Source organism: Vombatus ursinus, unplaced genomic scaffold, assembly GCF_900497805.2.
Source record: "Vombatus ursinus unplaced genomic scaffold, bare-nosed wombat genome assembly UNPS02014802.1, whole genome shotgun sequence".
Classification (NCBI taxonomy): Eukaryota; Metazoa; Chordata; class Mammalia; order Diprotodontia; family Vombatidae; genus Vombatus; species Vombatus ursinus.
In genome coordinates this window covers 20,225,027-20,238,722 of record NW_020954580.1, presented here as the reverse complement: position 1 = coordinate 20,238,722, position 13,696 = coordinate 20,225,027, and the positions used below count along the sequence as shown (strand labels likewise).

Below are 13,696 nucleotides of genomic sequence, written 5' to 3'. Positions count from 1 at the left end.
AATAAGGGGCAGTCATCCAGGCTGTTGTTGGAAACGTGAAGTTGAAGATATGAGAGAAACAGACCCAAGGAGAAGGAAGGAAATACAGGCACATTTTGGAAGGTCAGAATGAGGTCTCCAAAACCAAGGTTAACAGTGCAAGAAGGAAGATTCAGGTTGGCAGTCTAGGGTCACTGAGACAACATATCAGGGTCAAAGAGGGCTAGGGAAATACTATTTCAAGCTAACAGTGGCAGATAAATAATAATAATAACAACGCTTACATAGTACCTTCTATGTGCCAGTTGTTCTATTGTTCAGTCATTTTTCAGTTGTGTCTGTCTCTTCATGACCTCATTTGGGGTTTTCTTGGAAAAGATGCTGGAGTAGTTTGCCATTTCCTTCTCCATCTCATTTTACAGAGGAGGAAACAGAGGCAAATAGGGTGAAGTGACTCACCCAGGGTCACACAGCTAGTAAGTGTCTAAGGCCACATTTGAACTCAGGTCTTCCTGACTCCGAAAATCCAGTACTCTATCACTGTACCACCTAGCTGCCTGGCACTGTGCCAGACACTGTGCTTAAGTGTTTTAAAGATATTATCTCATTGATCCTCACACCAACCATGAGAGGTAGATGCCATTTTTATTCCCATTTTACAGTTAAGGAAACAGAGGCAAAGAGGGATTAAGTGACTCACCCAAGATTACACAACTAAAAAGTATCTGAGGTAAGATTTGAATTCTGGTCTTCCTGGCTCCAGGTCCAGCCAGCTTCAGAGAAAGTGCCTGAGGATCTTAAACACATGGCTATAGTTTATAGTTTCTCCTCCTTCACCTGACCCTGCTACTTCTCAGGGGCCTGACAGGAATATTCCTGGGCTTGGGAGTCAGGAAAAACTCTACCATTCACTTACTGCCTGATGTTCAGTAAATTGCCAGACCTTTCCATGCCTCAGTTTCCTTACCTTTAAAATCAGAATGATAATTACTACTCCAGCTCCCTCATGGGTAACTATGGAGACAAAATGAGATACTAATTGTGAAAGTTACTACTGCTGGTGGTGGTAGTAGTGGTGGTGATGCTGGCAATGTCAGTGGTCGTGGTCATGCTGGTAGTGGTAGTAGTAGTAGTAGTACTAGCATTCAGCTTTCCAAATATCCAGTTCCTCGATTTTCGAGTAGCTCTTGTGATTAGTAATAACCGAAACTTGGTTGAATTCAAATTTCCTTTTCAGTGAAGATAGATTCTAGCGGTCTGGAAAAATTCTTGACCCTAGCTACAACTCAAAAGTCTATGCATGAAGAACCAAGCACTTTAATGAAGGCCTAACAAATTACATACAAATATGTAGCTCCATGTTAAATGACAGGTTGCCATCATCTTATGTGACCTTGCCCGTCATACTACATAGTGTGGTTAATCTATTCACTGTGGGCAAATTAAGCCAGAAATTATTTCTGCCACCAGTGTGAGCCTCCACACCAATGTCACACAGAGAAAATAGCAGTGACAGCCTGTCACTGAGGCTGAAGCCAGAGACCATGCCCACAGGTAGTGTCAGTGAGTACAGAAAGGAATTGGCAAGATCCACCCTGAAATTTAAGTCACAAGTTAGAGTCATTCATTCATTCATTCATTCATTCATTCATTTGATAAACATTTATTTAGTACCTCAAAGGCACTTAGAAAAGATCCAAAGAAAAACAAAAAATATTCTCTTTTTTTTTCTTTTTTTTGTGGTAATTTTTATTTATTTTTTTTCAACATTTACTTGCACAACATTTTGAGTTCCAAATTTTCACCCCATCTTGCCCCTCCCCCCACACCAAGATGGCATGCATTCTAAATACCCCTTCCCCTAGTCTGCCTTCCCTTCTATCTCTCCCCCCCTTCTCTTATCCCCTTCCCCTTCAGTTTTCCTGTAGGGCAGAATGGATTTCTGTACCCCATTTCCTGTATTTCTTATTTTCCAGTTGCATGTGAAAACATTTTTTTTTAAACATGTGTTTTTAAAACTTTGGGTTCCAAATTTTCTCCCTTCCTCCCTCCCCACCCACCCTCATTGATAAGACAAGCAACTAAATACAGGTTATCTATGTGCAGTTATGCAAAACACTTCCATAGTAGACATGCTGTGAAAAACTAACTCTATTTTCCTTAATCCTATCCCGCCCACCCATTTATTCTATTCTTTCTTTTGACCCTGTCCCTCCTCAGAAGTATTTGCTTCTGATTACTCCCTTTACCAATCTGCCCTCCTCCCTATCATTCCCCTACTCTCTTGTCCCCTTCTGCCCCTATTTTCCTGTAGGGTTAGACAGATTTCCACACCCAATTGAATGTGTATGTTATTCCCTCCTTAAGTCAAATCCTATGAGAATAAGATTCACCTATTCCCTCTCACCTTCCCCCGTTTCCCCTCCACTGTAAGAGCCTTTTCTTTTCTGTTTTTTTTTTTTGTAAGATAATTTACCCCATTCTACCTCTCCCTTTCTCCTTCTCCTAGTATATTCCTCTCTCCCCCCTTAATTTATTCTCCAGATATGACCGCTTCATTTTCAACTCACCCTGTGCCCTCTATCTATTTATGTCAATATATATGTACATATGATTTTTCCCCTCCAACTACCCTAATACTGACAAAGGTCTCATGAGTTACAAATATCATCTTTCCATGCAGGAATGTAAACAGTTCAACCTTAATAAGTCTCTTATGATTTTCTCTTTCCTATTTACCTCTTCATGTTTCACTCGAGTCTTATATTTGAAAATCAAATTTTCTATTCAACTCTGGTCTTTTCATCAAGAATGCTTGAAAGTCCTCTATTTCACTGAATAACCATTTTTTCCCCTGCAGGATTATACTCAGTTTTGCTGGGTAGGTGATTCTTGGTTGTAATCCTATCTCCTTTGCACTCTGGAATATTATATTCCATGCCCTGCAGTCCCTTAATGTAGAAGCAGCTAAATCTTGTGTTATCCTGATTGTGTTTCCGCAATACTTGAATTGTTTCTTTCTGGCTGCTTGTAATATTTTCTCCTTGACCTAGGAACTCTGGAATTTGGCTACAATATTCCTAGGATTTTTCTTTTGGCGATCTCTTTCAGGAGGAGATATGTGGATTCTTTCAATTTCTATTTTGCCCTCTGGTTCTAAAATATCAGGACAGTTTTCCTTGATAATTTCTTGAAAGATGATGTCTAGGCTCTTTTTTTGATCATGGCTTTCAGATACTCCAATAATTTTTAAATTCTCTCTCCTGGATCTATTTTCCAGGTCAGTTGTTTTTCCAATGAGATATTTCACATTGTTTTCTAATTTTTCATTCTTTTGGATTTGTTTTACAGTGTCTTGGTTTCTCATAAAGTCACTAGCTTCCAATTGCTCTATTCTAATTTTTAAGGAAATATTTTCTTCAGTAATCTTTTGGACTTCCTTTTCCATTTGGCCAATTTTGCTTTTTAGGGCATTCTTCTCCTCATTGGCTTTTTGGACCTCTTTTGCCATTTGGGTTAGGCTATTTTTTAAGGTGTTATTTTCTTCAGTATTTTTTTGGGCCTCCTTTAGCAAGCTGTTGACTTGTTTTTCATGATATTCTTGCATCACTCTCAGTTTTTCCTCTACTTCTCTTACTTGTTTCTCAAAATCCTTTTTGAGCTCTTCCATGGCCTGGGACCGATTCATATTTTTCTTGGAGGCTTTGGATGTAGGAGCTTTGGCTTTGTTGTCTTCTTCTGGTTGTATGTTTTGATCTTCTTTGTCACCAAAGTAAGGTAATATAGTCTGACTTTTTTTTCGCTGCTTACTCATGATCCTGGCCAATTACTTGAGTTTTAAACTCTTTGTTAAGGTAAAAGTCTGCTTCTAATGTGAAGAATGTACTGTCCCAAGCTTTGGGGTTTTGTACAGCTGTTTTCAGAGGTACTTCTAGGGACCTGTAAATTTTCAGTTCTTCCAAGGTGCTATGATAAGGGGCAAGGTGTTTCCTCTCCACAGCCACAACAAGTTCCACCACACCAGTGTTCCTCCTAGCCCCAGGACCGCCCCTCAGAACTGTGACCCAGATCCAAGCACCAGTAAAGCAAGAGATTCCTGCCTCAGCACTGGCAAAGAGATTCTTGCAATTCCCCTCTGATCAGCCACTCGATTCTCCCTCAGTCTGTGGGCGGGAAGCTCAGGAAAAGTCGCTGCCCCAAGGGCACGCTCGGGACTTGTGGCTAAGACCTAGCTCCTCTCTCACTGCAGACACAGACTTTTCCCACTGACCTTCTAAGTTGTCTTTGGCATTCATAAAGTCTGGAAACCGCCATAGCTGCCTGAGATTCAGCCCTCTGAGGCCTGCTCCAGGGTCACTGTGGCTTGTGTGCCTACGCCGAGCTGTGCTCCTCTCCCCACCCAGCGCAATATACATTTCTGATCAGCCATCCAGGCTGTTTTTGACTGGAAATTTGTTTCACTCTGTCTTTTTGTGGGTTCTGCTGCTTTAGAATTTGTTTAGAGCCAATTTTTAAGGTATTTGGAGGGCTTTGGGAGAGAGCTCAAGACAGTCACTGCTTTCCCTCCGCCATCTTGGCTCCACCCCCCCAAAACATATTCTCTAGTGTTAGAAGCTGCTGCAAGCTCTTCGTCTCAGATGGCACTGGCCCCTGGCTATGAAAACCTTCTTGGCCAATGTGCATTTTTGGAAAATGGTAATTCTTTGTAAGTAATTGGGGGCAGGGAGAGGCAAAGTGCATTACTTTCATAACCTCTTTGAATATTCACACTGGGTCTAATCCAGAGCTATCTGAAATGAAATGAAATTTGAATAATAGTTATTAAATCCGTTTGAATCTAAGTGAGCCCAAACAAAGTAAGTACATCTTTGTGATGAAATGTTAATTAGTTGGAAGTATCAATGTGAATGCTATGGTTATGGTTTTCAGCGAATCTGAAATACTTTGGAATTAATGATTCTGAGCAGAGCTAAAAAAAGGACCCTTTCTGCTTATATTTAAGAAGGAGAATTCCTTATTCTTTGACTCACCCATAGCTCAGTGAGTTTACATAGCACTTAACAATTCACAAAATGTCATTATCATCATCATCATAATCATCATTGTTAATGTTGTTGTTCCCATTTAAAGATGGGGTTATTGAAAATCAGACAGGTAAAAATGACTTGCTTAGGGTCAGAACCCAGATCCATTCCATCCCAGGTCTTCAGACTCCAAGAGCATTCAGCCTCCAAATGCAGTGTTTTCTGTATTACCACAATAGAGAGTACACAGTTTTCTCCTGAAATATACCCATTCGATAAAAACTTCTCTTCGCAGAACTTTGCTTTGGGCTCTAAAAAGAGGTCACAAAATAAGAGTGAATGTGATCAGATCCTATTATGTAATCTGCCACCAGTGAATCTGAGCACAACAGTCTGTCAGGTGTTTTGAAAACCTGACTTCCACTTTGGAGTAAGCCTGATGTGGTCTTTCTAAAATACAACTCTTTCTTGTCCTGCCAAATTTGAAGTTAAAAGCTTTGACCATCTTTGAGTTGTTTACCTAAAAAAAAAAAAAAGAAAATCAAGCTATGTTAACAAGTATTTTCCAAGAGGGCAAAGGTGGTTTTTCTCATCCCACATTACTGAAAAATTTGTATGTCATCATACAATTTTTAGTCATCAAGCACCTCTGAAATTCTATCTTTTAATCAATATGGAGAGTTTCACAGCATTATATGTAGGGTGAAGCTGACAACAAATTTCTGCTTCCCAAAGAGGATCCTCTATAAGTACAGAGAAGTTTATCATGTGTAAACTAGGTCCTTAAAAGTGAATTCCCTTATCCATAATTCCGTAATAGAATTTAAATGTTAAGCATTAAGATGATTTCCATCTTTTTAAAGTTGGCAAGCAATTTGAAAGCTAGAATTAAAATTTAAAATTATCTTGACAAGAGAGCACTTAAAGATTGATAAGAAAGTGCACAAAATTCAGGAAGACCTTGTCAGTGTAGTTAGGAATGAAAAACAAATTACTAATAGAAATTAAGGGACCAGAAAACAGGTACAATGTCAGAGCTCGAAGTCATGTACCAACCACATTTCAAAATTAATATGTTGGGTACAGATATGTATTAGAGAAGTCTAGTACTAAAGGAAATAATTCTTTCATTATACTCAGAATGTTAGCCTTAACATTTTAAGAAAAGGAATGGAATATTGGAGTGATTCCAGAGGAGAGTAATAATTGGTTTTCTTCTCAAAGAAAATTGTGGAGAGTGGCATGGAATATACAAGGGGAGAATATCTGTATGTAGTATTGTATATAGTCATTAGTTTTTTGTTCTTTGGGGGTGTGGGGAGAAGGGAGGGCCGCACAGTTTCTTTTTGCTACATGTGTGTTAGAGCTTTCTCCTCTGAATTTTCTTACCAGGCCTCATTCTCCCAGCTGGTAATTGATGACCAATTCAGAATCTCTGGAGCTGGTCCAATCCCCAGTCCAGCATGGATCTCTCATCTGCCCAGATTTCTGAGTAGAAAATTATTATCCTCTACCCTCAAGGAAGAGAATAGCAAAACATCAACAATAATCATAGTTTTTTTGTTTCTGCAGCACTTTATGGTCACAATGCACTTTCACATATATCATCTCATCTGATGCAGCACATCTGGGAGTTAGGTAGTTAAGTGTCCATTATCTCCACTTTAAATATGGGAACTGAAGATCAGAATGCTTAAATCAGAGGACCTAGTTTCAAATCCAAATTCAAATGGCCACTTCTCCCTCTGTAATTTTTTTTGGGGGGGCGAGGCAGTTGGGGTTAAGTGACTTGCCCAGGGTCGCATAGCTCGTAAAGGTCTGAGGCTAGATTTGAACTCAGGAAGTTGAGTTTTCCTGACTCCAAGCCTTGTACTCTATAAACTACACCACTTAGCTGCCCAAAATATTCTAATTAGTCAATTATAAATATTATAAGATGGCATAATTTGGGGCAACCTTATGTGAGCTATACTTATACACACATACATACATATGTGTGTTTGCTACTGATGGTGTTGGTTTTAGATTATACACTCCTAGATCAGGTCTCTACCATGTTTGTATAATTTCTGATGCAGTTAGCCCAGCACCATCCACAATAGGATCATAGATTTAGAGTTGGAAGGAACCTCAAAAGGTATCAGACTTGACCCCTTCATTTTACAGATCAGGAAATTGAGGCCCAAGTCTTCTGGCTCCAAGCCATTGTTCTTTCTCCTGTACCATGATGTTTCTCACCTTTTCTCAGATGTTAAGTTGATGTTAAGGGCTGCTAGGTAGCACAGCAGGTAGAGCACCGGGCCAGGAGTCAGGAAGACCTGAGTTCAAATCCAACCTCAGACACTTACTAGCTATGTGACCCTGGCCAAGTCACTTCACTCTCTTTGCCTCGGTTTCCTCATCTGCAAAATGAGCTGGAGAAGGAAATGGTAAACCACTCCAGTATCTTTGCCATGAATACCCCAAATGGGATCATGAAGAGTCAGGCATGACTGAAAAACAACTGAACAACAAAGATGATCTTACTCATCTCTACCCCGAAGACATATACTAAGGATGGGCTGATATTATTCCATTGGTGTGATGTTAAATTAGAGTTTGCTATATGTAGTAAGGAACAAAAAAAGACACATATGCACTTACCATTTATTACTTCATCTATTCTAACACATTCTAACTCTTGCGAAGATAAAAAGACAAGGAGAAGAATGTTTGTTGGGGCTGGGTTGAGTTGGGTTGAGTCTTTCACTAGATACTCATGCATGAGGCCCTACAACCTTCTGTAAAATATGGACATGTGAGAAAAGAGAGTAAGGAGATAGTGAGTTTTGGCCTTAGATTGTTTTATGACTTTCTGGGCTTTTTCATATTTTCTTCTCTGAGTCTAGGCTTCTTTTCTGGGATAAAGAGTCATGTTCTTGCAAGCTATAGGGAATTCTCTGAATCCTAAATAGCTGAATTTGTTTTCTTTCCTTGTTCCCTGCACTTGAGAAAGGCAATCTGATCAAACCCATATTTTTTAATTTATGTATTATAGGCATATGGGAGAATAGTTTACAGGCAAAGTACGATTTTTCACCACAAATGTAGGAAAATTGTGGGATTCTTTTTTAATATCGCCTTATCAGTTTCTTTTTTTTTATTACTGATGACTTCATTCTGTTTGAATTCAATGCTTCAGTTTCTTTGGGGTAAACTAATAGATTATGTATGCGATATTTGCACAGCGTTGATTGAATTCATCTGGTGAGTTTGAATGTGGTTCATATATTCACGTAATTGTCAGAAGCCAAGTTGAAATTCAGAACTGTTGCATGATCATTGGATTGGGCATCATATTCATCTCACATTACTCAAGAGTGAGTGAAGCTCTTTTATAATATAGCACTGCCTTTTTTTTCATGTTGGTCTCTGGTTAAAAAAAGGAATATTGGTTTTTTTCTTCTTTTTCTTAAATATTGAGGGAAATTTTTATTGGGGTTTTTTAATAAAATACTGCAGTGAAGCATAGTAGGAAACTATTTACTTGAGGTTTGGTGTGATTTTTTTTTAACTTGTCTAAATAAAAAACAAGGATGTGCAATATCAGAGGTTTGGTTTTTACCAGAGACATAATGGGCTACTAAATTAATAAGCTTTCATTTAAGACCTACTGTTTCCTGAGTACTTTCCTCATTATTTTAGGGAAGGCTTAGAAAATAGAAACTATGGTCCTGCCTTCTTCAAAGTCTTTGTATTCTAGATAGAGAATACTCACCTTTCAAAAGATCTGTAGCCATTATTTCCCCACTATGATTCACAGATATGATTTGCATCCCTTTTTGGCAACACCAAGGTGTTACCAAGTTGGTGGCTTTAATGGGCCTGCTGTGACATTTGTTGTTTAAAAAGTGAATATAGTAGATGCCCTCTCTTTAGCTATTCCCAGCCTCCAGTTCTTGGCTTCTAAAAAAATTCAAATATAAAATTTGCAGGTCTTAATAATATCCATAGCTGAATAGTGCTTTTGGGTTTCAAAGCATTTTTATATGCATTATCTCCTTTCCTCTTAATGAGAAACTATGAGATAGGAAGTGGAGATACCCTATTTGATAGGTGAGGTTACTGAGGCGCAGAAAGTTTAAGTGATTTATTCAAGATCATACAAGCAAGGTTTTCTGATTATCAACTATTTCTACTACCCTAGAGAGGCAGTATGTGGAGGTAAAACCCTGGCCTCAAGAGTCAGTGCACCTGGTGTCCAGTACTTACTCTGACACTAACGATGTGACTTCAGCCATCTTGCAAAGCTTTTCCAGTGGCCTCATCTGTGAAGTGGAGATAGGAATACCAGCACTGACTCCTTCACCAGGCTTCAATGAAAAAAGTGTTTAGTGAACAGACTATGCCAGACATCCCAAAAGTCTTAGTGCAGTTTTAAGGTTTCATGGCTTAAAACTGGCCTGAGACTTTTTGGACACCCAAAAGTTTGTTATTTCTGATGTCATCAGTCTTGTTTTTTGTCCTTTTATGATCCCATCTACCCCTTAAAGGAAGGAAATTCTGTTCCCTCACTCACCTTTGCCTGTTATAACATTTTAATTTCTCCTTCCCATACCTGCCTTATTGTACCTTATACCAGCAACTACTCCCCCCCACCCCATCTTCTGTAATGAATTCTTCCTCTTTGTCTTTAGAGAACCATTAGGGAAAAGCAGAGAAAAAGGCAGGATGGAACTGAATTAAGTAAGCCCTTGGTAGGATGGGGTCTACGTGAAGTACAGGAAAAATGGAGAAGACTGGGCGTGGGTGAGGCGTAGAGACATAAAATAGGGACACATAGTAATACTGATAGTTTCTGCTCTCAGCTTGCCTCACATCCTTCACATGAATGCCACATCTCCTTTCTTAGCCTTACTCTTTACCCCCGAGACTGAAAATTCTCACTAATAAAGACTAAGAGGCAAGGTGGTGTAGGGATTAGAAATAAACCTTGGATTCAGAAAGATAAGAGTTCAAGTTATGCTCTGACATGTACTGGTCCTATGTACCGTCTGCACCAGGCAACTTTCAGGGACTCTGAGGGAGAGGGTATTTCTGGGAGTTCCCTCCATCGATGAAATCACAAGTCCAGACAAAAAAAGAAAGAAAGGACTGTGTGAGGAGTCAGTTTGACTTAACAGATGGAAGTCCAGCCTTGGATTCAGGAAGTCCTACCCTTGACACATACTCCCTTTGCCAAGAAACCCCAAAAGGGGTTATGAAGGGTTGGGCACGACCGAAGACGACTGAACAACAACAAAAGCTGTGTGGTCATGGGCAAATCATTCTCAGTGCCCCCAGTAACTTTCTAAGAGCAACAGTTGCAGGGAGGTTACCGATCTAGTCAACCAACATTTATTAAGCACCTACTATGTGCCAAGCATTGTGCTAACTTCTGACATAAATGGCATAGAAGATAGAGCATTCGACTTGGAGTAAAGAAAATCTAAGTTTGAATCCTGCTTCAGATGTTTGTTAGCTTTGTGACCCCTGAGCAAGTCACTTAAACACCTTCTGCCTCAGTTTCCTCATCTGTAAAATAGGACACCTACCTCCCAGGGAGGTAAGTAGGAATCAAGTGAGATAATACATGTAAAGTGTTTTTGTAAAGTGCTATATGAACATTAATTATGATTAATATCATTAATTATGATTAATATCATTAATTTTAATACTTGTAGTTTCCCAGATGAACGAAATCATAGATCTGAACCTTCTCCCCCCCTAAAAAAATGTGCCTTTATAGATCCACAGGGACTCTTATTTGGAAAAATGAGATAATTGTGCAAAGTAAAATGCATTCAAACTCTATGGTCAGTTATCTGACCATAAGAAAATACATTGAATATTTTAATCCCCATAAGCGGGCAGGGCCTTAACTGAATATACCACTCAAGAAGTATATATAATATGTTAGTCTATTTTTTTCTATTTTTAATTTGCGTAACGATTTTATAGTTTCTCTGGCTTGCTTGAATTGCATTGTGAGGCCTTCTAAATTCACATAGGTCCATCCCTCTAAAATTGTAAACCCTTTTGATAAGTAGATCAAAAACCAAGTCTTCAAGAGTGTTATGCATTTGTATTATCATCTTTCTATGTGATCATTTATTTTCCAGTGGCCGCCACACAACTGGATGTGCTGACCGAATCCAGAAGTTACGGAAGGAATATCATCAGGCCAGACGAGAGGGCTTTTCTTTATATGAAGATGACGAAGCCAGAGCAAGGCCTTCTGATTATGAGCAGCATTGGGTAAGTTTCTGCCTGGTCCTAATTACTGAAGTCTTTTTAAATGTAAAAGTTGCAAAGGCATTGTATTCTTCAAGGAATTTTCCAGTTTCTAGTTGTATCAAGTTAGCTTAGAGATTTAGATTTCATAGACATGGAAATTCTGCAGACAACACCCCTGCCTTCTCATGGAAATTGTTTACATATATCAAACCACACTAATCTACAGTAGCTCCTTCTAATTGCTCTCATATTTAGCCTGCTGCCACCACCATTGAACATATATACTTGTAGATATGGGCAGAGTATATCTCTGCTACTTTAGAATACAAGGAAATTAGTCACTACCTGTTGGATGCTTTAAGTCTTTGCTTTCCATCTCTTGGGTCACAGGGCTTTAGGTAAGCACAAATAGATAATGCAAATAAACCATCCTTTACAGTAAAAATAAAAAAAAAAGATAGATAAATGATTGCTAGAAGTGAACCATCAGAAACTAGTGTCAGGAGTGTGATTTTCAAAAACAGGCATCATTGTTATGCCAGTATTGTATATTGAGATTGTATATTGACTTTTGAACAGTTCACACTGATGATTGCCCCAGTATATTGCAAGAGCCTTTGTTTAGAAGTAAGCAATATTTTTGATCAGAGGGAACTTTCTATGTCTTGTCATTTCAAAACCTTTATCTTTCAAGGGACAGAAAGATTTATCATAAAATTCTAGAAGGATGTCTGCCATAGGTTTAGTTGTATGAAGTGGCAAGGATACCTCTCCTGTCCTTTTCCTCTCCTTCCGTGTAAGTATAGGGTACAACATGGCATTGGGCATCCCAACAGACTTCACCCCACATGAACATGGGGAGCAGAGATGCCAATATTTTAATCATCAAGTCTCTGTTCATAATACCACCGGCACCCCACTTCTTCCAAAATCTCCTCTTTTCCTCCTCCAACCCCAAAGTTTCCTATGTTGTTTTTAATTACAAGGCACTGGTATTCATTGGTGTGATATGATTGATGAGCCCCAAAACACCAGCTTCAGAGGAGCTAAACCTATTGGGCAAGGAGGGAGAAACAAAGGAAATGTTTTCCCCTCTCATTCATTAATAAACAAACTGAAAAGAAAGCAATGTTCTTAAGTAGTAGAGGAAATATAAGCTTTAGGTAAACCACAATCCCAGCCATCATTATTGGTTTACAGTCTGGATAAGGATGAGGATTACATACAAACACAGTCAGTTACAATATGCAATGTTACTTGATAAGCATATTAGAGAGTTTAAAAACAGTGTTTTTGATATCAAAAGATGAAAGTCATTACCAATGGTCAGTGATCAGAGAGAGCTTCATGGTGGCTTCAAGATGGCATTTCTCCACTACTTGAGGAATATAAGGAAATTATTCACTACCTGTTGGATGTAAGTCTTTGCCTTCTACCTCTTGTGTCACAGGGCTTGGGGCAAGCATGAATAGATAATGCAAATAAACCATCCTCACTAAGAAGTGAGAAAAAAAGATAGCTTTATAGGATGGTAAGGATTTAACAGCAAACAAAGGGAACAGGCCTAGGAAATCAAAATCGCAGACTCTCAGATCTAGAAGGGGCCTCTGAGGCCAGCCAGTACAGTCCAGTCCATACTTGAGAGAGAAACTGAGCCCAATGACCTACATGTTTTCCTTTAATTTTTGTATTTATGCTGTACTAACATCATTAAATCAAAATGCTTGCGGTTTGATTTATAGAAGACTAATTTTGACCCCGTGATAGTTATCCAAAGTAAATTCGTTGATTGGATGGGCCTCTGTAAATGATGGGTTAAATAGCTCTTACCATTAAATCAGTTGGTCCTACTAAGGACCAGTGATCTGACCCCAGGTGGTTAGAAAAGGGCTTGGCACGTTCAAATAAATCATAGTTGCTATTAATTTTATTATAAAAAATGTCAGAATTGAACAGGTTTAATTATTTTTTCAGAATAAAGAGCACTTAGGCTCTTGAGGTCTTGCATAGAAAGGCAGATGTAAGGGACAGGCCTGACTCAAGCTGGTCCCCTTTAGGTTTAGATTAGCTGTTGAAACAAGATAATACATTCATAGATCATTTGACTAAGCAAAGGAAGCTTACTAAGGTATAGCACAGAAAAGATATTCAGCAAGGATACTGAAATATTTAGCTTGGGTAGACAGTGCACCCCTCTTGCCTTACCAGTGTTAGCTCAAGTGGTGTTGGGACATCTAACAATTCTGAAGGGCCCAGATCTTTGTGGAGCCTTTTTCATGACTTAAGTAACCAGAAAGCATGCTTGAGTTGGGACCAGCTCATAAACTTAGGAAAGCCGATTGTTAAATTTTCAGTGTGAGCATTGATACCTCAGAAATCAGCAAATGCTATACATCAGGGCTTGATCTATTATTTTATTGATTGTTCAGACTTAAGAA

The 13,696-nt window shown here is 38.9% G+C and overlaps 1 protein-coding gene across 1 annotated transcript in view; it reads left to right on the top strand.

Annotated features, from left to right (window-relative positions):
* Positions 1-13,696, top strand: part of PARD3B (par-3 family cell polarity regulator beta) — a 1,282,153-nt gene that overhangs the window by 1,137,041 nt on the left and 131,416 nt on the right. Inside the window, exon 21 of the mRNA XM_027873670.1 lies at positions 11,144-11,279. Coding sequence (XP_027729471.1) covers positions 11,144-11,279 — 136 coding nt within the window. The remainder of the gene's footprint in view (positions 1-11,143; positions 11,280-13,696) is intronic.